Source organism: Tyto alba, unplaced genomic scaffold, assembly GCF_018691265.1.
Source record: "Tyto alba isolate M040663 unplaced genomic scaffold, T.alba_DEE_v4.0 Super-Scaffold_8, whole genome shotgun sequence".
Taxonomy (NCBI): Eukaryota; Metazoa; Chordata; class Aves; order Strigiformes; family Tytonidae; genus Tyto; species Tyto alba.
The window spans coordinates 15,147,844-15,174,248 of record NW_024881329.1 but is presented as its reverse complement, the minus strand read 5'-3'; the positions used below and the strand labels follow the sequence as shown (position 1 = coordinate 15,174,248).

Genomic DNA, 26,405 nt, shown 5'->3' with positions numbered 1-26,405 from the left:
TCACGATGCATGACTAATAGTCAGCTCCTATGAAGTAACTTTATATTCTGGGACAAATCTACATTTATTTGTCTCACTCCAACTGAAAAATACACCAAGTATGTCCTTTTTTACCTATTTCTACCTACAACCATTACAGAAAATTGAGCTTTTCCTACTGAGATTATTTTTGTTTTTGAAACAACGGAGTGACTTGTGCTTGGATTTGGCTCATAATTATGATTAAAAACATGCTAAAATTTTATTCAAAATCATTACATAAATAATTAGGATATTTTTTTCTTCCAGTTTTGATAAAGAAAACTGAATCTGATACTGATTATTGGAAAAAAAAAAAAAAAATGTTTCCAGTCTTAAGATTTCATTTAACAAAGATAATGGGCCAAATTCTGCTTTCCTTTTACCTTGCCATTTTTCTGTAACTTTGGTAGAATCAGAATACTGCCCATTTTAATTTTAAAACTTGATTTAAAAATGAAGTTATAAGAAAACTAGGCAAATTGTTTCAAAAGTTAATATCACTCATTAAGAAAAGGTTGCACTTATTTCTTTTTGTTTTATCTAGTTTAGTATTCACATCAAATGTCGGAGCATAGTACAACTTTTTTTTTTTTTTTAATTTAAAGAAATATTTTCAGAAGTCTCTGCTCCAGGTAGTTAACTGTGAACATCTGTGAACAACTGTGATTGCCTCTTTTCTTATAGAAACGTGTTTCTTCAGTCATTCACTTCAAGAGATAATGCCCTGAGGTATAGTAATTCCTGTAGTTCTTTTCAACTCTTTCCAGTGTATCCAGTTCTTATGAGAGAGTTCATATCTGAGGCTACTTTGTCAAAGAATGATTTTTTAATTTTCTTTTTTCCTACAGTAATTCTTCGGTTCAGAAACTGATGGCAGCTTCAAGGTACCTCACTATCAGAAGTCTATATGTCTAAGTATATTAAGCCTATTGTTTATACTAAAAAAATGGTGAACCCCTGTGTGGATATAATCACAGTAGTTTTGCACGAGTTTCAGTATACTAAAAACAATTCCGGTAGAGTTAAGAAAATAAATGGCTTTTTCCTTATGTGACATTGATTTTCATTCTGTGAGCTTTTTGGAATTTTTTGAGAATGCTGTTTCAGGGGAATATTTCAATTGTTATATTATCTGATTTCTTTTGTCTTCAGACACTTGCTGAGTACCAGGGAACTTGAAAACCTCATTTATAATTTTCTAATTCTGTGTTTCTTTTTCTTTCAGTCTTTTATGACCTGTAGTTATTAACATGTGCTTACTAAAGTGTCCTCAGGATTTCTCTTTCCATATAAAGTAAGCAAAACTTCAGTTTGAAGAGTAACTTAACTGTCTTGTAAATGAATGATGTTTTTTTCCCTAAATAGTACCTGAATGTTAGCTTTTTTCTAGTCTAAATGCTTTTCACAGCATTAGTATTTTCAACTTCCTACTGCAGCTGTTAACAGCCTTTCATTTCTGAGATTTTCCGGAGTGATATTGCAGTTGTATTTGGAAACTATTTGGATTTGTATAAAAAAAATGTTCTGAATATTTAGTTACAAATATCTGAAAACTTTGATAGAAACAGAATTGACAGGGGCATAGGAAACTTTGAACATGAAAAATTTGGACATACAGAAAACATTACAAGCACTTTCAAGATTTCTCTAAGATCTGTTACTGCTTTGTAACTTCAAAAAGAAAGCAGGGGTATCAGTGGATCTGGAGACCTGAGCACATTTCAGAGAGCCTTAGTACCAGTGCATGGTGTATTTTCATTGCTAACATTCATATACATCATAGTTTGCATATAGATATTCTACAATGTGTCATGCATAGCCGGTTACTTTAAGAAATGACATATCAGGAGCATATTTTGTTTACATGCTGTAAGTTGGTTAAAATACTACTTTTCCCGAAGTCTATAGTAAAGCTCCCACTGACTTCACAAGACCACTTTTCTTATTTCTTTGGAGTGCAAAGCTTAGTGCAAAGTCAGTAGCATTAGGACACAGCAGCAGAGGATTGTGCTTTTGTAATGTTCTTTTTACAGTAGAGATCTTACCTGCGTCCCTACAGTGTTTTGATGGTTGGGTTTTTCCTTCACTCTGGTCAATGATAAGACTCCGTTAATGTAAAAACTAGTAAGAATTATTATTTGCATTTAGTAAAACTGTTTTATTCATAAATAAAGAGCTCTGTAGCCACCCATATCACCATAGTTGTTAGTAACTGTTGTGAAAAAAACCCTATTTTCTTAATCTGTGCTGTGTCATTTAATCAGATGATCCTGGGTAATTTTCTAATGAGTCAGTGACTTAATATTTATAGTAACATCCAGTTTCAGGGAGGACAAATAATTCTTGTGATAAATACAGAAGATTTTTGACAGACCTAGTCTAAGAATTCAGTTTTCCTAGAATGCAAAACCGCAAGGCACTAATCAGTCTACTCATCACTCTGAGTGTGTAGAAAATTTCTTAATTGCTGTAAATTAATATCTCTGACAATTTGCCTCTGACTTGCAGAAGTGATACATTAGGCTTAAAGGTAAAAATACTGAGTTTTTAAAGAGGTATTTTATTGATAAGGTTAAGTAAAATAAAATATAAATGTTAAAAGTATCTTCTGTATAACCAGATCTGATATCTAATGAGAGCAAGCGCTTTTCTGTGATAAAGCCATTAGCCATAGGAGCTCATAAAAAGAATCCAAATATCTACTAATAGGGAAAAACATGCATTCCGTACACTACAGCACACCTGGCCTCTTTCTCTGATAAATACTCTCATTAATGAAATCTGTAGATATCATGTCTCCAGCATCAGTCCAGTTTTTGGCATAGTCCTCACAGACAGAGATGGTCTATTTTTGTAATTCATTAATTTTGTGTCATTTGGGTGGTGCAAAGTAAGCAGATAGAACAATCCATCCTTTGCTTAACACAAAAATGGACAGCAACTGTTAAAGAACTTATTTCCTTTTTTATAATTTTGTCACCTGATTTTGCTCTGCCATCTAAAAAGCTGATCACCCATAATAAGACACTGTTGATTCTTTGTTTAGTTCATTCTTAATGAAGTAATAGAACTATAACTCCTACAGAAATCAATAGAGTTTGTATCACTGGACCTCAGTAAGAGTTGGATTGTGTGTCTAGCTGTTTTAGTAATAAGAATCACTACTTGCTTATGAAAGCCACTGCATGTTCTTAAAATAAAAAAATGCTGCAGTTCAAGGTAATTGAGTGTAAGCAAATCTTTTATTGAGTGAGAAATTCAAAAGCTTCAGCTGTATACAAAATCTCTCCTCTGTTGTGCTGCAGAGCATATGAATTTTGATATCAGTTTCGCTGTGAAATTACTGCACAGCCTGTGATTGAGAGTAATTATAAACTCTCAATTTCTTTTCTTATTTTAGCATGTTATTTATTTCAAGAAAAGAAGGACAGGAAAATAAAAGGAGGATGAATATAAAATGTTATTGTGAGAAGAATGTATGAAGTGCAGTGTCACGAGGAGCAGGCATACCAAAGATATTACTCTAAATTTCAATGTCAAGGTCAATTTCCAGTTTTCAAGGTCAGTAAGATAAGATCATACATCGTCACATCCCCGCTTATATTAATATGGTTATTCTTTTGCTTAGTTACGTATCCCAGAATTTTCACAATAATTAATAATTTTGGTTTTGGCATAGGTTTTTTTTAAATACATACAATTTCTGCTAATTGATTATTTTTGAATGACTGTCAAATCCCTACCCACAGAAATCTGCTGTTATGTTACTGAACTGTTATTGATGCTTATTCTCATCTCATTGTCCATCAAACAAAAAAAAAATCCCAAATGGATAAACACATGGTCCATCTAGTCCAGTAGTAAGTCTCCAGCAGTGGAAATAGCAGACACTCTCTAGACAGAGGATATTTAGTGTGCAAGCTAGGTCATTTTATGTGGCCCATTCCCCTCCTGCTTTTAAAGCATTCACAATTTTTACATTAGGGATGTTCCCTTGAACATCCAGATTTTTTAACATCTGTTTTGGAACAAGTTGCCCAAAAATTTGTTTAGTCGCTTTTTCAATTCCCTGACACTGCCTGTCTTGACATCATTCTGTGATAGCAAGATCTGGACATTCACTACATACTGGTAAAATACTCATGCTTTTATCTATCTTAAACCAAAATATGTAACTGAGCACATGCCAGCACGATGTGCTGTATGTTTTTCAAGAAAGAAGTTGATACTTCTGTTGAGAACCAGAGGTTTTTAATCCCTTCAAGGTTCTGGTCCACTGCATCATGCCAGGGGTCACTACTTTCTTATCTTAAGTAAAAAGGTAACAGGCTCAAGACCAATATGAGCTGAGAGGAAAGACTCTTCGTATCTCCGTAATATGTGGGAAGTGTGCATAATTCATCCTGTTATTCCCACACCTTCAGCAATGAGTATATGGCTAGAAGGGCCCTTTTCAGGCAAGACTGTCTCTGAATTCCCATAGATGGCAGAGTTTCACATTGTCTATGCTGCAAATCCTGCAGACTTGGCATGAATTTATAGTAATATGCTAAGTGGTCCTGAGAAGCTTCTTTTGCTCCATTAACTTTCCCCCCATTTACTTTCAAGATAAGGAAATCAGCATACCTGGCTTGCTTTGACCCATGGGGACACTAATAAAGTTTCCCCATGTCTCACTTTGGTTCTTAAATTCTTAAATTTAGGACATTAAATTCTTCTTAGGTCCTTAAATTCTTAAAATCTTAGCCTTAAGCTTTTAAGGAAGCCATGGAACTGGGACTTGACCTTATAATATATTGATTCTGTCTGGTTTAGTTATTGTGGCAGTAGTAGCAGTGCTGGATCAGAAATCATTTTACAGAAACTCTGTAAAGGTGGTATTTCAACTCAGGGTGACATCATTGTACTTATGGTTGGAAAAAAAAGCAAGAAAAACCAGCAGCATTCATTTAAGTTATTATATAATCAAGCATCTAATTAGATTAACACAACTGCCTTTTTATCAGCAAATATATATCTGAGTTCTGTAGGAGCAAATCCAGGTACTTCTGAAATTGAAGGCACTTTGCTCTTGATTTCAATAGGAAGTGCATTTGCTCCAAAACACGTTTGCTTCGTGAGATAACTAAAATCTTGAAACTGGTTTATTGTAACACATTTGTGTCCTACAGAAATGTTTGCTCCTAGCAAATTTTTCACCCATGTTCTTACATGGATGCACAGGAGACCTGCTGTTGCTCCAGCAGCAGTGAAGTTGGTCCCAGGCAAGTAAAGACTTTGACCTGACAGTATGTCCTCACCAAGGAAATGTTAGTGAATCTCTACTAAATATATAAGATCTTCCTTGTTTTCTTCCACGTGGTGACATAATTGTAATAGTTCCACTCGGTTAGGCTGGGTCTTCTGGCTTTCACCTGAATGTATATTATAGTTTATATTTATACAGAAGATGGCTTAACAGTCTTCTTATCCTGAGTTGTTCTACACCTGTGCGAACATTACTGTAGGTCATGTTCTTAATTTGTAAATAAACCGTGAGATTCACTGCCCTTATGGGAAGCAGTACTTGGCTACAGGCAGCACAGCAGTGGTGCAATCTGCAAGTCTCCCATTTTTGAGAGCTCTGAAATCCTTGTGGAGGCAAGGACATGAAGCCTGAGCCCACCAGGAACAGAAGAGTTCAGCTCTGGGTGACACAAGATGCATAAATATATCATTAGTTTATTTCACTTCAGTAGATCTGAGTAAATTACTGTGACTCTTCATGTGTTTAAAGTTAAATATGTGTTAAGCACTTCGCTGCATCAGGACTAAAGTGCTAATTGAGCCCCTAATCCTTCTGCGTATTCCAGCACTGGAAATGCTGTGTGCTTGAAAGGGCACACTCAGGCCTGAAGATTTAAACGATACAGCAAAGTCAGTCAACAGATTTTCCCTCCTTGCATTCACTTAAATTTTGTTCCTGGTTTCAGTAAAATAATAAATCAAATTATTCTCTGAGGAATCAGGGACGTGCCTTCTAGAGCCTGACTTGATGCAGGTAATGCTTTTGTTAGGGAAAGTCAGGTAAGGAAGGGGGTGAGCGTCCCCTGTGCTCGGCTGCTGTGTGAACTGCTGCTCAGGTGACCATTTTTGCTGCTGGTTTGCTGATCCCATCCACCTCCGGTATGTCTGCTCCCCTCCAAGCAGCATTTTCTGTCCTCGGAGATGGGAGACATCACCTCTGAGAATCCAGTGCCAGAAAACCAACACCAAGCATGTAGTAAGGATGCCTCAGCAGCCTGGCATGTAGCAGCCAGAATGACAGAAAAAAATCCTCAGTATACTACTAGAATAATAATATTTGACAGGTAGCAGGTAACTACCAATACTATCGTGACTATATAATTGCTAATTTTCTTTTGAAGTATATTCTTATTTACTGAACTATGACTCCAGATTCCTCTGCTGTGATGCCTGCTGGGCTGCCCATTATCATTATGGCGAGGAGGAAGCCATGGCCCCTGGGTCGCCACGGCTGCTATCAGTGATTTCCCTCATTAGAGCTGACTGATGGGCAAGAGGGGCACTTGCAGGAGCGGCAGGAAAGGCGGGGTGCAGGGGGGCCTGGTTTTGGGCCCTCTGGCAGGGCAGGGCTTGGCTGCAGGTGAGGCCTTCCCAGCTAAGGGTGCAGCCAGCACCACACCTGCAGCACATTTCCTGTCAGCTTTTAACAGCAGGCAGGAGGTTTTTGTGAAAGAGAGTGTGGGCCACGATTACAATTTTCTGCAGTACCTCCCTTTTTTCAGCAGGTAGTGTCCCTATTGTGGTCCAAGAACGGCATAATCAGGCAGCGATTTAGCAGTAAGTGCCTAAGAATTTTTACGGTGTTTCCAAAATAAGGTTGGGAAAGGAAGGAATAAGTGATAAAAGAGTTGTTTTATAACAATTAAAATGTGGGAGTCAGATTCTGTGGCTATCTTGGGAGCAAATAACAAGGTCCAAAAAGCTGTTTCTGAGACGAAGCGGTATGAGGGGTCATGGTGCTTGTCTCAGGGTGGTTCTACCGTCCCTGGTGTGTTTCGTTTTCCCTTGAGGGCAGAACGTCTTTTCCTGAGGTGTTACTTTCATATATGGCCTAGGAAAACAGCCTGCCTTGCAGAGCTTGTTGAAACCTGTGTAAAATGTGTGCATGTGGGCCAGAAGTGTTTTTGTTGAGTGGGAGAGTGGAGTCAGAAAATTCTAACAGTAAAGAGATGTATTAAAACTCTTGTTAAAATACTTCAAGATATAGGTAAGAGCTAGTCATGAGGTGTGAATTGTACTCTTCTCGAAAGGTAAGCATTGGTAGCTTAGAAGGCACCAAAATGATTTTTCATAGAAGTACCTGGTTATTGCTGCTCTCAGAGCTACATCTGTATTATGTTGGGAATAAACTAGGTAGTACTTCTTTCTTGATGGTTATGTGTTTGTTTTGTGTTTTTCTTCAAGAAGCAAAAAATTCTACTGATTCTACAAGGGGAGAGAGAAGAACTAGTTTAGCTTTCCAGAATATTGAATATTTTCATGTGGAAGTAGTTCACAAAGCATCCATATTCTGCTTTGTAAGAACATAAAAACTTTACTATGGTTGGGTGTAGATAAGGAACATTACTGAATGGAAGAAAAATGCTTGTGACTAGAACAAAATATACGCATGTATCCTGACTCTCTTTCTACTTGCTTGGGCTCCACTGCAGGTTAAGTGGATCGAATTAAGCTGTTGTTTAAATGTGAAGAGACTTTCATATCTTTATAACAAAAGCCATGAGTGTTTGAACTATGTGATAAAGCATCATTTATAAATAGTGTCTGCTTTCCAATCAGCAGTTGTCTTCAGTATTAAAAACATCATCAAGACCCGAATAGTAACAATAGATTTTGAACTCTGACAAAATAACTGGTCTTTAATTATTTTTTGAGATCTGAACATCTTTAGTACTTGGGTAAGAACTGAAGGGCTTATATAGTATACTCATAGCGAACGAAAGCTGAATTCAGCTCTCTATGTTCAGATATTCAGTCAGGCCTTACTTTAGGCAGGGAGGAGACTAGGAAACATAACTAATGCAGCCGTAAATGTGGAGGAAAACTGGGTAGTGTACTCACTGTTGCTAGTGTACAGAAACCAAACTACAAAATTTTCAGTATTTTTTTGAAGGAAGAATGCCCTAGGAAGTACACTAAAAGTAGATGGCCATTACAGGTACCTGTCAGGTGAAAAATTTCAGATAGCATAAAAATCTGGGCCAATTTGTAATACACTGCTGTAATTCTGCTGAAGATTAAGGAACTCCCTTTCTTTATATCAGCTGTAACAGTAAACTCAAGATTTTTTTTGCTGAAGTGATAGCTGCAGTTTTTCCCCAGGTTTTTTTCTTGTGCTTTACAGCATTTATCATTACTGTGTACTACAGGCTATCCTGACTTTAGAGGGAGTAAATTAAATAGATGGTTCAAGACACACACACACCCCTGTGTAATTGTAGTAGAGAATATAGAGCTATATGCTGTATTGTCACAGATTATTGCAAATTGTTGATGTCCAGTGTTCAAATGCTGTTCTGATATTATAATGGCTAATACAATAGGATGAAAACAAAATGTGACCATAAAGCAACATACGTAATTTATACAAACTAACATAGAAATGAAATGCTTTTTGGTTCAAAACTAAAATATTTTAAACGTTGTTACAATTTTGCTTTAATAAGTTGGATTGTTTTTATGAACTTGTAATTGCAGAATTCTTCTAATCAAGCAAATTATGATATTTGTTGCAGTTACACTCCTAAAATTATCACTGTGGTGCTGTCTTTAACATCTACAGGTCACACTTTGAGAGCTATTATAACTTCTATCCAGAGTTCCAGCTATCTGTCACTCTCCATATAATCCCAGTGGTTCTGTCTGCAAGCAGACTGCAGTGTGGAACACTAAGAAAAAAATAATAATAGAAAAAAAAAAATGTGTGTAAATTTTTCCTAAGTGAGCTACACAGCATGTACTCTGGGATTTACTTGTATTAAAATAATTGCTTTGCATTTATGTGGTACTTGCACCTAAATTTCCAAGTTCTGAATACCAGAGAAGAAAAAGATTTACTGCAGTCTAACAACTAAAGAAATAACACCACTAAAGAAATCAGTTTATCAACTACTCCTACACGCAATAAATAAAGGCTGTGAAAGCAAACAACTGTGTAAAGCAGTCCTTACTGAATGGGCTACTGCCTCTCTCAAAGATATCCTACAGAGAAAGCTGCTTTTACAGCATGCCCTAAGTAAAGCTTAATTGCCTCAGTTACAGTTCACTCCTGTTTTAGACGGAAAACAATTGACATGCTTGTTCCTAGTGTGAATTGCTTATTAGCTGGATGGATGTTTGGGAAGGGATGAAGTAAGGTGTTTTGCATCTACTGCTAAACTGGTTTACCTGTTTTGGTGCCCATTATTTGCTTTTCTAATTTCATGTACATCATTAACAGAAAAGCTACCTATAAAACAGTGACTGCAGGCTTCTTGCATCTTCCTCTGTATTTCAAAATAGATTTTTGCCCCAGTCTTTAATTTGTCAGCAATACTGGAATACTTGAGCCAATGAAGAGCAGGAGCTGGGTCAGGAGAGGCTGAAAGATTTGCTGCCTAAATTCTCTACAAAATGGCAATGGAAAATCTGTTGTTTTTCCCTCCCAGTAGGGAAAATAATACTTTAAACATACTTTTCTTTTGAAGTTATAGCATAAAATGGTTAGTATCTGTAACTGTGCTGACCTAAAGCAATGTGAGGAAGGCAGGATTCAGTGGGTTACATGGATATTTTAGTTCTCTGTGTTTTAGTATGGTTATTTTTTTTAATGAGCATAGGTTGCAGAATGTGGTAAGCATGAAACAGCCCTGGGAGTTGTTTCATCTGGTTTTAAAGGTAACTCGAGTCTCAACACGTGACTGATATTCAGCTGTGGCCCCAAGTACAGGATGTTGCAGTGACATAACCTAGAGGTCACAAACAAGGCAGTTCCAGAGTGAACCTGTGTCACAAAACACATTCGTCAAGACAGTCCTGGAGGGTTAAATCTAGTGCTTGTCTGTAACGGTGACCTCTGAAAGGAGCTATGTGTGATAATACCATGGTAGATGGCTGTAGCCATTCAGTGAAGCACTTTTGCATCTATGATAGAGAATATTAAAGAGTTTCTTGGGGCTTTCAAGGTCTTTATAGAGCAGATGTGAATTTTCAGTCTGTTTAGTTTAACAACGCCAGCAGATCTTTCACCTAATCATTCCTTGACTGGCTTTTAGCTCTGCTCAGCTAATTTAAATTGCTAAAGTTTAAGGGCACAGGCTTGCAATCTCCATTAAATAAGACGACTGATAGCAGAGGATCTGGAGCTAGCAAATACATGATCCTAATTAGCAAGTGAGCAAATTTATAAAATCTAATCAACTTCACTGCATCTGCTATTACAGATGATCAACTCACTGTAAACAAACAAGATTTTGGCAAATTGCTGTAGGCAGCAAAGGTATCAGTGTGTGTGTGTGTACATATATGTACATAATATTTGGGGGGGTGTAGGGCAGGGGAAGGGGGAATGAACTATTCATGTGTGCTGATCCCACTTATCCTGTGGCCAGCTAGTTGATACTTACATTAAACTTTGTACACTCTATTTTTTTTTTTCTTAAAAAACCCTGGGTTTTGAGCCATTATTTCAGTACAACTATCATTAGTTTATAGAGTAATTTGCATATGAAGCACACTTATGGCTGTAACTGCATCATGTACTGAAATCTAAGTGGACTGCTTCACAGTGCTGGGTCTGCATCTCTCCAAATGTGCCATTTTTACTAAGCTTCTACTGTCATTTTTTTTTTTTTTTCCCCTTGACAAAAATCCCCCTTTTCTGAGAGTAGTTGAGCGTGAAGTCTGAAAATGGTCTTAAATTTAAAATGTTATGGATTTTCTAGGAACGGCTCTACTATGCTGGTATGTGTGTGCAGTTAACAAGAGAAGTTTCGATCTCTAATTAGATACCATTAAATATTTGCTGTTATTTACCCAGAATGAAATATTTTCAAATCCATCAGCAGTGGCATAAATTGTTTCTATGGCGTAAAATGTGGTAAAAGGAAGTAATACTTTAATGAAGAAGGGTCTGAAAGGAGATTATGCAGCCTTAGCCATATATATTTAACCAAATGAATGTTGTGATGCAAGTGTTTTAAATCCTCAGAGTTCCCCTTTTTTATTTTAAAATACATATATTTCCACCTACCTAGCTGTGTAGTAAATAAAACATTCATAAAATATCACTCTAACTTTACAAATGTGGTCTGGGAAGGTAATGATATATTGAATGCTTTTTATATAGACCAGTGTCACAGTGGGGTTGGAATAGCATCATAATGGAGTGTACATGCTGATATCATGACCAAATTTGGGAGAAATATTTCTCCAGTGTTCTTCAGTTTTGGTAAAGTGCTTTATGATTGCTTCAAATTAACTATCATCCAAATCTTAGTGTTAAATAAAAGTATATTATTTTTGTAAGGTTTAGGCCAAGTTCTTTTTGCATGAAAGGACTTCCATGGGGCCCAGTTCCTGGCTGCTGTAGTCTACATGACTCCTTAGAGTCACCCACTAAAAGTGCAATGTATAAAAAAGTTGTATTATATAATGCACCCATGCAACAAAGAAGGCTCAACAGTGTTCTGAGCTGCATTAAGAGGAGCACTGCCAGCAGGCTGAAAGAGGTGATCTTTTCCCTCTGCTCAGACTGTGAAGGCTGAATATTGTGTCCAGTTCTGGTCTCCACAATACAGGAGAGAGATAGAGCTACTGTAAAAAGTCTAGCGAAGTGATACTTCGCTAGAAGTAAGACATTATTTATTTTTTCCATAAGAAATGTGTAGGTCAAATGCCAGTTTCCTAATGAAAATACAATTTAAAAGCTGTTAAATAATATTATGTTACTGTTGCAGAAACATTGCTAAAAATTTTACTTTTACAAGTGGCTCTTTCTCTTTACAACAGAAGTGTCTAAAGTGGAGCTGGCCTTTGAGCCAGCCAACCTCTCAGCTGTGATAATGTAATTTTTTCACTGGTTGAGCATATAACCTCAACCTTCAATCTATATTCTATATGAATGTTTCTTGTGTCAGACTTCTTCAAAAGAATTAACCTACTCTGATTTACACTTGAGATTACAGCTGAGGTTCTGGCCTTTGCCTTTTGACATGTAAGTTAATAAGAAACCAGAACAAGGAAAGTGACTTCTGAACAGCTCTACAAAAACTGTGGAATATTGATTTTTTTTTTTTTTTTTTTTAACAAACACGGAAGGTACTACTTATATACTACTTCTGGTTTACATATATAAAGAAATTATAAAAATACAAGTCATTCAATCATTGAGGGACAGTTGACTATTTACTGGCCTAATATTTAAATGCTCTGCGTATTTCAATGCCTGCAATAGTTTTTATAAGCCAGAGTCACTAAGCAGTAGATATGAGTGGGTAATTCAGTGACTAAATTACTCACTACACATAGCTAGTCAAAATATCCAAGAGGGAGTTATTTTCTTATTTAATTGCCTTGTGGCTTTCCTTCAGAGGATTTTTTTTTATTCATGTGTGTTGCTGTTCATATCCTCTGCTCTATGCTTAAGACTTAATTTCAGATGTTAAGCTGTGTTTCATCAAATGGTCTGTTATGATTGTTTAAATGAATAATGAGTGCCAGTTGTTATTGCTATGTTTGATGTACATCTTGGATTAGGTTTAGTTTAACAGTAACACATTATGAAGTAAGCAAATTTTGCAAGCTCTGTTGCTGAACCATAAAAAAATGTACTCCTAGTTATATGGTCAAATCCTATAGCTAAATCCATCTGTGCCAGCTAAAGGTCTTGATCATTATTTCAGTAGTGGTGGAAAGGTAACTGTAAGATGTATTTCCTTTGTCACATGCATATGCCAATACACTTGGGAAATAATGATTTTACTTCTGTGTTTGTGCATTCATTGCCCAGATAATGCATGGCTCTTCTTGACCACTGCTTTGATTGGGTCTTAGCAAAACAATTGCCAGCTCTGCTGTCTGAATCTCTTTGATATCATCTGGGCCAGTTTTAGTGTGAATATGAAAGTGTATGAAACCTACTTTTTTCTCTTCTATCAGAATGACTTATGTTCACTTACCACTCAAATTATAATGGGACAAAAGCTCAGCCAGTGTTGTTTAACTGTTAAAATTTGATCAAAGGCTGAGAAAAGTGTGCCCTTCTCCCATTTCTGTGGGGAGATAAAAAGACTTGGGGCTGCTACTGAACTGTGTTTTGCATCAAGTCTTTTGAAATCTGCAGTCTCACTGAAGGAATACAGCCCCTTTGCCAAAGCTGGGGTTGTCGTGATTGCAAGCCCCCTCTTTCTCAGCTCCTCAGACTCCTGAACAGATGGCGCCTGGGAAGAAACCCACAGATAGTGCAGGGCTGGGGCTCCAAAAGGATGCTGGTGAGTTCTTACTCTGTTCCTCCTTGTGAGAGAGTATCTAAAAGCAGCTTATGGCCAAACTCAGGGTGGTAGCAAGTTTCATCCTTTCAAAATTGTTACTCCCCCCAAGACTCAAGGATCAAAAGACAAATGGTGTTCTGCTTAGGGTTAAAAACAGGCCATGGGGTATTATTGCATTGAGATTTAAAAAATAAGTAAATCCCTGTAACAGAAGGACTTTGTAAATGCTATTTTTGTGTATGTTACTATTACTTTGAGTAGGGGGGTATGGAAGCTTTCCTCAAGACTCTTATGAAATACACCTATTAGTGTTACTATATGTAATAAAGTTACTTGGCAGCCAGGTGGTGTGTGACTTTGAGTTAGTTCCTGCTTCCTCGAATGCACAAAAAGCACTGCGATGTTTGGATTGAATGGTTGTGTGCTTAGACTGTCTGCCTTGCCCTGCTTCAGACTAAGTTACTTCCTAAATGTGTACTGCCATTGTAAAACCCAGTCATAGTTCTGACATGGTGTGTGTGCCCTGTGGTACTTTGTTTATGTAGATCTTGTGAATAAGATGACATACTTCACTAAAACATCTTTTAAAATGTTTTCTTCACTTCAAGTGAAGAAAGTGCCTGTTTTAAAAGGAATTAAAATACTGAGATAAATGCTTCCTCAGTGCTTAATGACAAATTGAAACTACTACTCATAATGCAGCACCTGTCCATCCCATCTTTGGCTAAAGTTTATCAGGTATCCTTTTATTGCTGTCAATCCTGCTGTAAATCAAGGGTGGTGTGTTTTTTTTGTGTGTGTGTGTGGTTTTTTTTTTTTGTTTTGTTTTGTTTGTTTTTTTATGCTGAGTTCAAAAGGTAGATTCTTAAATGTCACAATGCCAGTATGTAGAACTAAAGTAGGGATGAAAAACTTTGTACTTCTTATCAGGTTAAGAAATTAGAAAATTACTATTTGCTGAATCTTTCTTATGATTAAGTATTAAAATAGCTTCTGAGATACAGTGGTGTTTCAGTAAGAAAAAAATATTTTTGAAGAACACCGTGTTGAGAATATGTTTCCTTGAAAACTCTTATGAGAAGAAAACACAAACAACAACAAAAAGCCTCATCAACATCCAGTTTCTTATCAGTTGTTAATCAGTAAGATGGTTTTGAGATCAGGAAGTCATATTGTTTCATGCCAGCTAAGACAACAGTTCCAGGTATCTTCAAAGCACCATTGTGTTTCATTTTAGCACCTAAATGAAATTTGCTAGGTATAGCATGCTTACAAAGGTAAGTTTACTCTATAGTTTACAGCTTCTGCAACATATCTTCGGGTTTTTATCTCCAAATGCTGTATTTGCCTGGGGCATGTTTGGCAAGAAGCAGTGCTCCTACATGTCCCTGAAGTTGCAACTGGGTATAGATTTCTCCCTCATTTCTTTTCCTGTAGGCATTTACCAGTACATGACAGCACTACTGGTGCCTGCTTAAATGAGGTTCTGCTGGGGCTTATTGATGCAATTTCCATATCAACAAGATTAAGATATTATGTGGTATTTTAGTAGTGAATGTGCTTTGCAAGTTGTGAGATTTTTTTTATAAAACAGAACTTAGCAGAAAATTTATTACATGGGAGTCGGGATGGTGCTAAGTGCAAACGCTGCATATATTGTGGTTTTACCTGTAGAACAATTTGTGTCTACTCATGGGAAGGGAAGGAGTTAACAGGATGTTTGCCATGAAGATTATATCTTTACTAGGTACTCCATTGTTGCACACCTTTGCATGGTGTTTCATCTTTAGCTTGTCCCTGCTCTGTAGTCACTTGAGTAGATAGTTTGTTTTGGTTAGTAGAATAAAATGATATAATGAGAACTCACATAGTCTGTCATGTGATTTGATCAGCAGACTAGAAATCTTTGCTTGTGTTTTTGACATTGCAAATTTTAATGGTTCCTGGCCCTAAAAAAAAAATATTCCAGGGTCATTTTTCAATCAATTGGGGTAGTGCAATAATATTGGCAAAAAAAGTTTGGGGTAATTACAAATAAGATATACAATTTAAATTTTAAATATTATTTTTGCACTCCTCTTGGCTGGGAGGCTGCTTAGGTTACTATGGAAATAATGATCTTGAGTCTAGAAGGAATTCCACAGTGAGAAAAGGGCACATCAGTAGCTAAACTTTGTGATGATATCTGGTTATGATAAAGTTCATATGACCACATAGCCATATTAGATGGATGATGATGACTGGAACTGTTCATATCAAGAAATAACTGAGGCCAACTGGAGTGTTCAGGAAAGAAAGTGGAGACAATGGGGGAAAAGTGGGGAGAAAGCTACTGCAGTTGGAGAGTGTGTGCTAAGGAACATCCCAGGAAGCTGAAAAGATTATACAATTTTTCCTCTATGCTGAAGACACATCACTTGATCTATGATCATATTAGCGTTTATAAACAAAACACATCTCTAAGTGTCTTTTTCCTTTACTAGGAGTGGAAGTGCTGAAGGAATATATAAAACTGACTTTGTAGGAAATTGGAATAGTATTTTTCTAGAACGTGCTCCTTCAGCTTGCTTTTTGTTATATGAAAGCCTCCATAGGGTACTAGGGAGTACTCTGGTACTAGAGAAAGCATATGATTATACTTAATCAGAGACTGAATTTTTTTCCACTCTTATTTCATATTGTCTGAACTATGTATGAATATGTGAATTACCAGACCTGTAATTCACATCTAAGAAGGGGGAGTTCTTCAATGGCAAAAATAGTTGCTTAGGCTTGAACAACAGGGAGCTGAATTCAAGTTGTAACATGTTAATTGGACAAGCTGAAAATTCTTGGGATTTGGAAGTGGATCATTTGAAAATGCATGGAATGATAATTAAAGGCAAATGAGAAATTTGGATACCAGGTGTTCTGAGTTTGATCAGTAAAGTAGAAGAGACAAATATATCTCTGTTCTGAAAAAAAGTTGGTAGTGCCAGACTATAAAACTCTAACACAGATGAAGTTTAATTGTGGTGTGTCTTAAATCAATCAAGCAAACTTCAGTGGGTAAAACAGTACCTGGTATTTATATTCTAACAATAGTTCTAAAAGATTTTATTTTGTTAAACCTTCATGATAGCTGCATTCATAAATGCTATGCTACTGACAAGCTGGCATATAAACTGCTTTTGGTTTTAGACTATCTGCTGAAGAAATGCAAGCCATTTTCCTTATCCGTTTAGTTACACAGCTGTATGCAAGGGTTGGTATAAAAGCACCTACTGAGTCGAAGATTTTATTTTTCACAAGGTTTTTTTTTTATTCATAAAATCATGGTAGAACTGTCTTTTGCAGAACACTAACAAACAATAGAACCATGTAATCTTAAGAGGCTCTTGTACTCTTAACTTTTGAAACTTTTGCTTTGTTCAAGTGGCTTTTATACAACTTTGAGAATATGTATAGCTTTTGATATTTTCTTTTTGCAATAAAGTAAAAGTTTTCTTGAAGAACAAGGTAAAGAGAAAGAGCAGGTGGTAGATGATGCTCTACTTGTTTGTGGGTTTTGATTTTATACAAGGTGCTTCAATGTAACTAGTTGCAGTTCAGTTCTAAACATTGTCAAATAATGCCTTCTTTGAAATCGCAAAAATGTTGATTTTTTTTTCTTTCTGATCAAGTCCCCAAATCCTAAGCTTTAACAGTCTAAGTACATTTCCATCTGTATAGTTTTAACAGTACTTGGCATGCTTACGAGGAATAAAATAAAAATTTGAATAATACAAATATTTTGGTTTTATTACATTGTTTTTATTTGTCTTTGTTTCCCTTCTATATAGATCAAAATGATGATAGTGATTGTTACAAGTCTGATGAATCTTATTTGGGGACTTCTGCTTAAATGTTGAGAGGAAAACCATGTTGTTGGTTTTAAAATGTTTCATAACAAGCCAAATGACTCCTGTAGCATTGCTTTATGAATAGCAGTTGTGAATTAGGGCAAAGCATAAATCTGCTAATGTACACTTAATCACAAAAAAATGTCTGGACAATATTCTGTAATGTTCATGTGATGGTGCTCACTGAATTTAAACGAAATGGAAGGAGGATGATCCTATGTGGAGCTCCTCTGGTTCGGATTAAGCTAAAGCCTCTTTTGTGACATAGTGGTTGTCCATCCTCTGACTGGTTCAATGCTCAGACTTCCACTCTTCTGCTGTTCTAATATTTATTAACAGCATTCCATTATCAGAAAGAGTGATTGACGTTGGCTGGTTTCACAGCCTGACTGTATAAATCATATGCAGTTTGATTTCTTATAAAATATCTTGACATTTTTCTCAGATTATCTATGTTAACTGGGAAACATTGATCAAAGAATGAACATTAATATGGAATTGGCATTGTCACTGAGTATTCTGTGAAATAAATGCTTCTGCAGAGCTGGGTCTGTTTCTGAGCCATTTGTTAAGCAAATTGTAAAACTAGCTCATGAGCAGGAGCCCATCTCTGTGTGATCAGCATACGCATTGCTTATTTCCCTCCCCACTCTAAATTTTGGTAATTTGAAAGTTTATTTATATGTTTAAGAACACACAAGGCAAGTCAGTTGCTAAGCCTTGAAATGGTTTGGAAGCTGAGAAGCAGAACAGCTGGTTTACTGAAAGCTTTCTTGCTTTTATCTCTCTTCTTCAATAAATTTAAATTCAGCGTTCTTTGAATAGAGTTTTGGCTGTCTCCAGTTACTTTGCAGTGAGGACCTGGGTTTACAGCCCTCTCTCTCCCTCATATGTAGTATAAATATTTTCTGACTTCTTCCAGTTCACGGTTTAGACCTGAAGACCTCTTGATTAAATCACTCAGCTTCAAGCTTGGTCAGGAGTGACTGAAAAAATTAAGCGTAGCACTTCACTGCTCATAAGGAATTGCAAACTATAAACGATGCTTTCCATGAAAACACTGGACTATTAGCAGCCTATTGGCAAACCTTGTTTACCAGTGGTGGCTCAGGGAACAGCAATAGAACTGAAGTGTGTCAGGGCCAAACTTGAAGATCACTGAGGAAGTTTGGTCTTTAGATGGGAGCTGGATCTCTCCACTAAACAAAAATTTTCTACCACTTCTGGTAGCAGCACGTCCATACTGCTTGAAATACTCTCATATCTTTTGATATCTTTATAGTGATATTGGTAGAATGTGGTTGTTATATCTCAGGATACCACTTCCATGTAATTTTATTCAGGTTTATTGTTCATTGTTAATCTTGGTCCTTTTCAGTCTTAAGTATTTCCTTTTTTGCACTATTTTTCCTTTTTCTCGTTGTTCCTTTAAATGTGTCCTTGTTTTACTGCCTATCCTCTGAGGAGTGTCATGTGTAGAGTGTTCCTAAGCCTGACAACACTTGCAGAGTGCTGTTTCCATGTATGTCACCTTACATACCTTCAACCCATGTGCATCCTGTTCATCCCATGGATGCATCTTTCTGACCCTTCTTTATCAGGATTTGTTTTTCAGTTTCCTAAAAGTTTTATTAAAACTTTGTCTGTTTTTTCTTTATTGTCGACAAGTTATATTCCACATTAGACAAGCACTTTTTTTTCCTGGAAAATATCACTTAGACAAATTTTGTTGGATTTGGTTCCTTTTGAGGCTTGTATTGTCTATTAACTTCTTCAGTGGGCATAATAGCTATACCAATATTCTTAGGGTAAAGTGGCAGTTCATAGTTTTGAAGTACCTATTCAATAAGTGATTGTACATTTTTAATAGTACCTTTAATTTTCATAATCATGTTTCAAAATGAAACTCCAAGGAACTTAATTCTCCTTAATTTTTAGCAATGCTTAAACCTAATATGAGTGCGATGACACTTATGTTTCCATGTATAATAAATAATAATTGGACGGAAAATTGAAGTTGATATTTTAACAACATTTCAAAAATGAATGAAGGCATATTAACTTTCTTCAGATTAAAAGATTAGCACGAATTCTTAGTGACATTTTTGCTTGTTTCTTTTGACTTTCTAGCATATAAGAATGTAGTTTTCTACCTGTTTTCCATTGGTTTTGCCCAGGATGATATAATTTTGCTACAGTTCTGTCATAAGATAATACAGAGATGCTGAGAGAGGTGTAGAGCTTGAAGGTAATTATTTCTGAGGCTCAGCATGCACTGGGGTACTAATTGGCTCTTATGTTTGTAGCATGCTGAGAACTTGCTAGGCTGAAATTGGTATTCCTTCTAATTTCTGCTTGATTTCCAGCAGGTATTTGGTTGATAGGGATGGAGAGGAGAGATAGAAATAGGTGAAAGGAAAAAGGAAAGGGGAAGAGATGGCACAGTGTGAACTGGATTTTTCACCTGCTTTGAAGAACTTATTAGTGGAAGGTGAAGAAAAGACTAAGATAAGACAATGACAGAGCAAAGTAGCACAGCTGTATAGACTGCTAACATTTATTCACAGAAAAAAGACACTCTGACCTGTTCTTCAACTGTCAATTTAGCCCATTGTTACTGGAGTACCTAAAGATTCAGCTGAGCTTTGTTAGAGCATCCATCTGAAGGTGCAAATTTATTGTATCATCTTTAGTAAGATTGATTATTGTAGGCCGTTGGGGAGAACTTTTTTCGATACTTGATTTTCTAGCATATGACTACTTAGTATTGTAACTAGTTATATAAACTGAACTAGAAATAGAGTAGTGGAGATACTGACTATTTAACTTAGAATTTAAAGGGAAAAGGAGTCCCTCATTAAGAACAAAGATCCTTCAATCCCTGCTGTTAGGGAGTCTGAGGGTGCAAAGTACTTGCCAAGTCTTCAGCCGACTAGTTATCTCTGTGGACATTCATGACAGGAGGTCAAACATTGACCTTTATTTTTGGAAGTCTGCACAGATCTAACTGTACAAGGCAGAGTAGTATAGCATAATTTTGCTCATCAAAATATCACTCCCCTCCTCTCTGACTGTGCTGTCCAAAAAATAAATCTGATTGTCTTGCACTTAAGGCACGATGTTACCTTTTGTATATCCTTTGAAGAATTGCTATTTCTGAAAATAGTCAACAAAAATTTTGAAATTTCATTCTGCATTATGATCTGTCTCTGTGGATTTAGACTCATGCAGGCTAATATGCAGAACTGGAGAAATTTTGAAGTTTTTAATACTTTTTTCACTTTTCATCTAGCCCAAAGTTCAAGCACACCTGTATTGCACTTCTTCCAACTAGCTTTCCTTTCAGCGAAGATCAAATATTGATCTGTCTTTAGCAAAGAGTTTCAGGAAAAGGCATGAAATAATCCCCAGATAGCTACGGGGATTTATAATTGAAATGCCATGTCAAATAACAGAATGGACAACAAATATTCTACTATAGAACAAGGAATAGTGTGCTAAAGCACATGGAAGTGTTTAAATATCAAACTTAAATTTAAAGGGCACGTTTAAACCTTAGAAGACTTCTTTAAGTATCATCAACCTTTATGTAATAAGTGTTTCCAAAAATGGGAATGGGCTGATATGTTAAATTTTGCATAGTTTGCACATTATTCATTAGTCAAGGTTAATGTGCTTAAGACGTATTGGCGTGTTCACTTATTAGCTTGAATTGCTTGATCTGTTTCAAGGTCCTTTAAGCAACTAAACCCTTTTATCTTGTAATAGAAATACACATTTCCTAGTAAATAAAGAATTTACCAATCTATGACATATATTCACCTTTGTGATTTGAATGGTATCCAATCAGACTTTCATAGGCTTATATTTTAAAGTATCTTTATAGTGAATTTTCAGTAAGTGTTTCTGACTGTTGAAGTCAGACATCTTCTGCAGTATTGCTTCCTTTATATGGAATATATCATTGTGGATCATAAAAAAAATTTACATTTTTTATGGTGCATTTAAGTTACTGTATTCTCAAATAATTTTTCAGATAATGAAATCAGCATATGCAATCTGAGCTTCTTGTAGCTGCAACTAAATTTTGCAGCCCAAGAATGTGTGCTCTGTGCTTTTATCAGATATGACTGGATGAGGAATCAAGTCTCTACCTCTCACTGTATTGAGAAACTGCACTGTTGCACTGAAAAAATTTGCTTTGTTGGTTTGAGTGCTTCTCTAATAAATGATTGTTTCTTGTTTTAACTTTTTTTTTCTTTAATTAAAAACCAACCTACCTTAACATCCCACCCCCAATCTTAACAGAATAAACATTAAAGCTTAGCATTTGTGTCCAATAGTAAAAGACTGACCTGGTTATAAAACCAGAATGCAGAACATAAACATTTTGTTTGATTCCAGCTTGTCCTATAGCAGTGAAGCTGTTTTGAATTTCTGACTTTCTAGCCTGTGTTTTGTCCTCTCAAATTGTAATACAACTGTTTGTGGGCTTGGCCATATTCACCAAAATGAACTTGATTCTCCATTATTTCTCTGAAGTAGTTTAGCTGAACTGACATAACTAATTTTTAAAATTCCTTTATAGCCAGAACTTGCAGATCAGGGCAAGAAAGAGGAATGTATCCACCTTTACCGTCAAAGAAATATCATAGATCTGCTGGAGTCTGTACCTCCTAGTAATTTACGAACTACTTCCACTTCATCATTAGACTTGGGAGTGAATTTGTATCCATGCCCAGTTCCAAAACAAATTGGATAAATTTGACATTTTCTCATTGTCTAGAGATTACACTAATTTCACACAAATGGCTTCTCTTTGGTTATTGTGCAAAGGGAAATGTTTTTGTCCCCAGATGACAACTGGGTTAACAGATACAATTTAAATGTCATTTGCAGGCTCTAATGAGATCATTTAAATTGCACTTGTGTATATGAATTGCTGCTGTGTCTATGGGGAAAGTGGAGAAATCATGGGCAAAGCTGACTAAAAGGCAATTTTTTTTTTTTCATTAAGTAACCTTAACTTTTCAGTATCTCTTCATAAATCAGAATAAAAAGCTATCGTCTTAAAACTAAATTATGAGAAATTTAAAATATCACAGGAAAAAACGATGTACAGGGCAAGAAGGAAGAGTTGGAAGTGTCAAATGATTGCGAGAAATTCTGTAGCTGCAGAACAGCTTTTCCTAAGAGATAAGGAACAGCTGTAGAGTGAAGTCTGCCAGGGTGGAATGGAGCCACAAAATGCCAGAAATAGACTTTCATGAAGCATCAGGTGGATTTGATGTAACATTTATGTGACATAGACTGTATTTCCTTGGAGAGGACATCCATTTACCCCTCTTCACTCTCAAAAACTGGTATATTTTCCTCAACCTATTTTGCTTGGTATTTTGGTTTTTAGAATGGGTGGGAGGAGACAGGGAGCATGGGGGGTGTTGGTTTTTGAGAGGGAGGAGGGGTGTTTGTCTCTCTTTTTTGATCTGCCTGGAAAGCTATTAAAGACCACTTCCCCTGAACTTGCATTTAGGTTGGAGACTGACCTACGTAGGGTGTTACAGAATGCTTCCAAAAACCTGAAACAATGAACACTTTATGTCTTTACAGATTTAGTATGAAGGAAACTTCATTAATGGAATTATCTGCTTTCTTTCTTCTAAGAGAAGAACTGCACAGCAGTTTGCTGCTGCTGTAGTTGAGTGTTGAGATAAAGGCCTAACACATTTTCTTTCTGCTGTGTCTACCTTCTCAGAGCTGCTCTGTGAAATGGGACTTTCAGTTCTGCAGAGAAGCAGACCTGTTTCTACTTGTTTACCCACTCACCAGCCCTTTTTTCTCTCTAGAGGGGAGAGGGGATATAGCACACTCAATAAGGTATCAACTGATCCTCTGAAAGCATACTTCAGTAACAGGGGGAATTTTTTTTAACAAGTGTAAAAAACACTATAAGTAATTTCATAGCATTTAGAACATTTACACTCACAGTATTTCATTATACCACAAATCCACCAGACAATGTTCCAGCTAATTTGTGATTAAACCTAGGTATGTTATTAAAGTAGGCTTGTTTTTCTTTCCACAAAAACTTTGAGTGATATGACCAGCTTGCTTGAAGTTTTGTATGAAGAAATAGGAATGTGTGTGCAATGTGTAGATTATGCCCAAATCCATATGCTTAGTACAACTCACTCTTCAAAAGCAGAATGGTTGTTTCTCTATACATAAATAATTATGTAGTATGAAAGCAGCCTGCTGTTGTAAACTCATTAAAAATTGCTGTTAGTCTATAGGAAACAAGGTGAATATTTGGTAAAATTGATATTTGCACCGTGCTGGTAATGCTAGTGGTGGTTGTAACCAGCAGCTGTATGTCAAGTGTGGATTTTTAGTTTTTTGGTTTTTGTTTTGTTGTTGTTGTTGTTGTTGTTGTTGTTGTTTTTTAAACAGAATGTTAAACTCAGTTTGAGGGTCCTAATGGATGGTCTAGTTTACTCCATCTGTCTTCAGAGGAAAGTATGAGGTGTGTATAATCTTGTGCAATTTATCTTTATTTTGGAGGTACAGACCTGCAATATGTTGTTTCAAAGTCAATTCACAAGCAATTCCAGAGTATGGTAGTCTGCTTTTTGAGCATGCTTTATATTGACATCAAATGTCACTACTTGTTTTAAATGTCAAGTGTTTTTTAAATGGTAGCCTGGATACCTTTACCTTAATTTCATTGTTTGATTGCATTGTACATTTGGAAGTGTTCTGGTTGATTTATCTATTGGGTACTTTTTCAGTAATAAGCAGAGAGACAGATTTGCGAAAGGGTGGGAGGCCGAGGGGATTAGGAAGAGGAATGGGAAAACAGGACTCTGAATTGTGGCACTTGGTCCTTTTTTTAATTTGTCAGAGTTCCAAAATAAGTTGCAAAACACATCTTCCTTTTCTTACCCTTTTCAGTAATGACTGAAGCTTGTCTCAGCTTCCCTTCTGACTTCCATGAAATTCACATTTGATATTTGGATTATCTTAGAGTTGTGAGGATAACACTTCTTATGATCCTTCTCCTTTCTGTATTAATAGGGAATTTTATTGCTCCTATGACATTGTTGCTAAGCTAGAAATAAACACATGAATTGCAAGTGTTATGAGAGTTTTTTTTTCCAGTTTAAAGACATAGGTTGTGTTTCAGATATGATATTAATATTTTGGTCATCTTCCCTTCTAATAACAGAAAGCACAGAAGTGCAGCATCTGTATGTCTGCTTTTGTTTTAGAAGTTTTCTTACTTGATGGAAGAGTTTATAGATAAGGAAGGAAGGGGTAGCAGAAGAGGTTTCACTGGTTTCTCTATTTAGGTTCTGTTTTCAGTTAAAGAGCAAAATATACACTTTTCAGTTACGTCCAAATAATGAACACAAATGACTTGCCAAAGAAGTCCATGTTCTAACACTGGCCTTAAAATAGAAAGCTGCTAAATGTTTACAGTGTTCTCAGATATATACAGCAAGAAGTGATGTAACAGAATAAGCTTAAATCCAGGGAAGACTCATGGAATCCTACTGCTAATGTATGCGTGTAGAGCATTGTAGTTCTGTTCAATACAAACAGAAAGCAACCCGGTGCACAAACTTTTCTGGCAAAGCTGTGGGACTCTAGCTGAACAAACACCAGGACAGAGGATCCAACTATAAAACCTTCTGAGTCTGTTAGGAGTAGGACTAAGGTAAAATGAAGTGCCAGAGGTAATTACCTGCCCAAGCTATTCATGCAGTGAGGAGATTCACACACAGTTAATTAGCTTTTTTTATAGGCGTTCATTATTTTAGGAGGAGTATAAATATCTGCACTGAATAGTCTTGAGAAATCATGGATTATTAGACTGCTGTTTAGTTTGATAAAACTTCAGCTATTTGCTGCATCTTTAAACAAAAAAAGCTTATTTTGTTTAACCCTAATACCTGTTTAGAGAAAAAGGAAATTTTACTTGTGCTGCAGATTAGATGAAGTGCTAGAAAAAGAATGTAAAGTTCTTGTAAGCATGCTTCAAACCAGTACTACAAGATGAACAAAGGAAGCTTGTGGATGGAAAAAGCTGGTCAGCAAAACTAAACTATTGACAGAAGTTATTAGTCAGTATCTGGCCTTAGTTTCAAAATGAAAGTTTAAAACAACATACCTGAGATCATATGATTGCTACTGTATGCTGTGGTACAGTGAAGAGGAAGAGTCTGGTCTATGAATATGTGGTAGACTCCAAGGTGCTTTACGTATTTTTTTTTTTTTCTTTAGTCACCGCCAGTTAAACTGAATAGTCTTAGTGACTGTTAGTGTGCCTGTATTTCTATAACATTTATTTATAGTACAAAAATACGGACATGTCTGAAAGAGCACTTCTTCCATGACAGAGTTGGCAGAATACTGTACCTCCTGTATAAGCTGCAGAAATGCTTAATTCACCACCCTCTCTTCACTTTAAAGATCTATAATTTAATTTTAAATGAGTGATTCTTGATCGTTTCATTTGTGTAGAAAAAATTCCTGGTTTCCAGGCATTACAGTACCTGTAGTTTTTATAACCCTGGGATATTGTAGAGTATACTTAATGTAGTTGCTACTTGTAATTGAGGTATTTGGTGAGAAGCATAATGCATACTTACTGAAACAAAAACACTATCTATATTTACTATATGGTAATATAGGACATGCTAATACTTAGATGGTTTTAGGGTGGAGTATATTTTGCAAAATACACTAAAAAAAAAAAGACAATTTATTTCCAAAAGAATTCACAAACTAAACCCATCTGTTCCCTTACAGAGGAAAGAGACAAAAGAATAGATATCTGCAGCTAATAGAATTAAATCAATTTATTGAAGGTTAAAGTCTGCAGTCAGTGCAGGAATAGAACCTTAATCTGAGTTTATTGTTTTACTATCAGAGCACCTGCCCTCTCAATCCCAGATAGCTATTTTCT

The 26,405-nt window shown here is 36.1% G+C and overlaps 1 protein-coding gene across 2 annotated transcripts in view; it reads left to right on the top strand.

Annotated features, from left to right (window-relative positions):
• Nucleotides 1-626: 626 nt before the first annotated feature.
• Nucleotides 627-26,405, top strand: part of LUZP2 (leucine zipper protein 2) — a 280,149-nt gene continuing 254,370 nt past the window's right edge. Inside the window, exons 1-3 of one of the 2 annotated variants that reach the window (XM_042784716.1) lie at nucleotides 627-750; nucleotides 870-905; nucleotides 1,247-1,315. In XM_042784716.1, the coding sequence (XP_042640650.1) occupies nucleotides 1,272-1,315 (44 nt within the window). In that variant the 5' untranslated portion in view covers nucleotides 627-750; nucleotides 870-905; nucleotides 1,247-1,271. The remainder of the gene's footprint in view (nucleotides 751-869; nucleotides 906-1,246; nucleotides 1,316-26,405) is intronic. The other variant, XM_033006825.2, reaches the window with a different exon arrangement.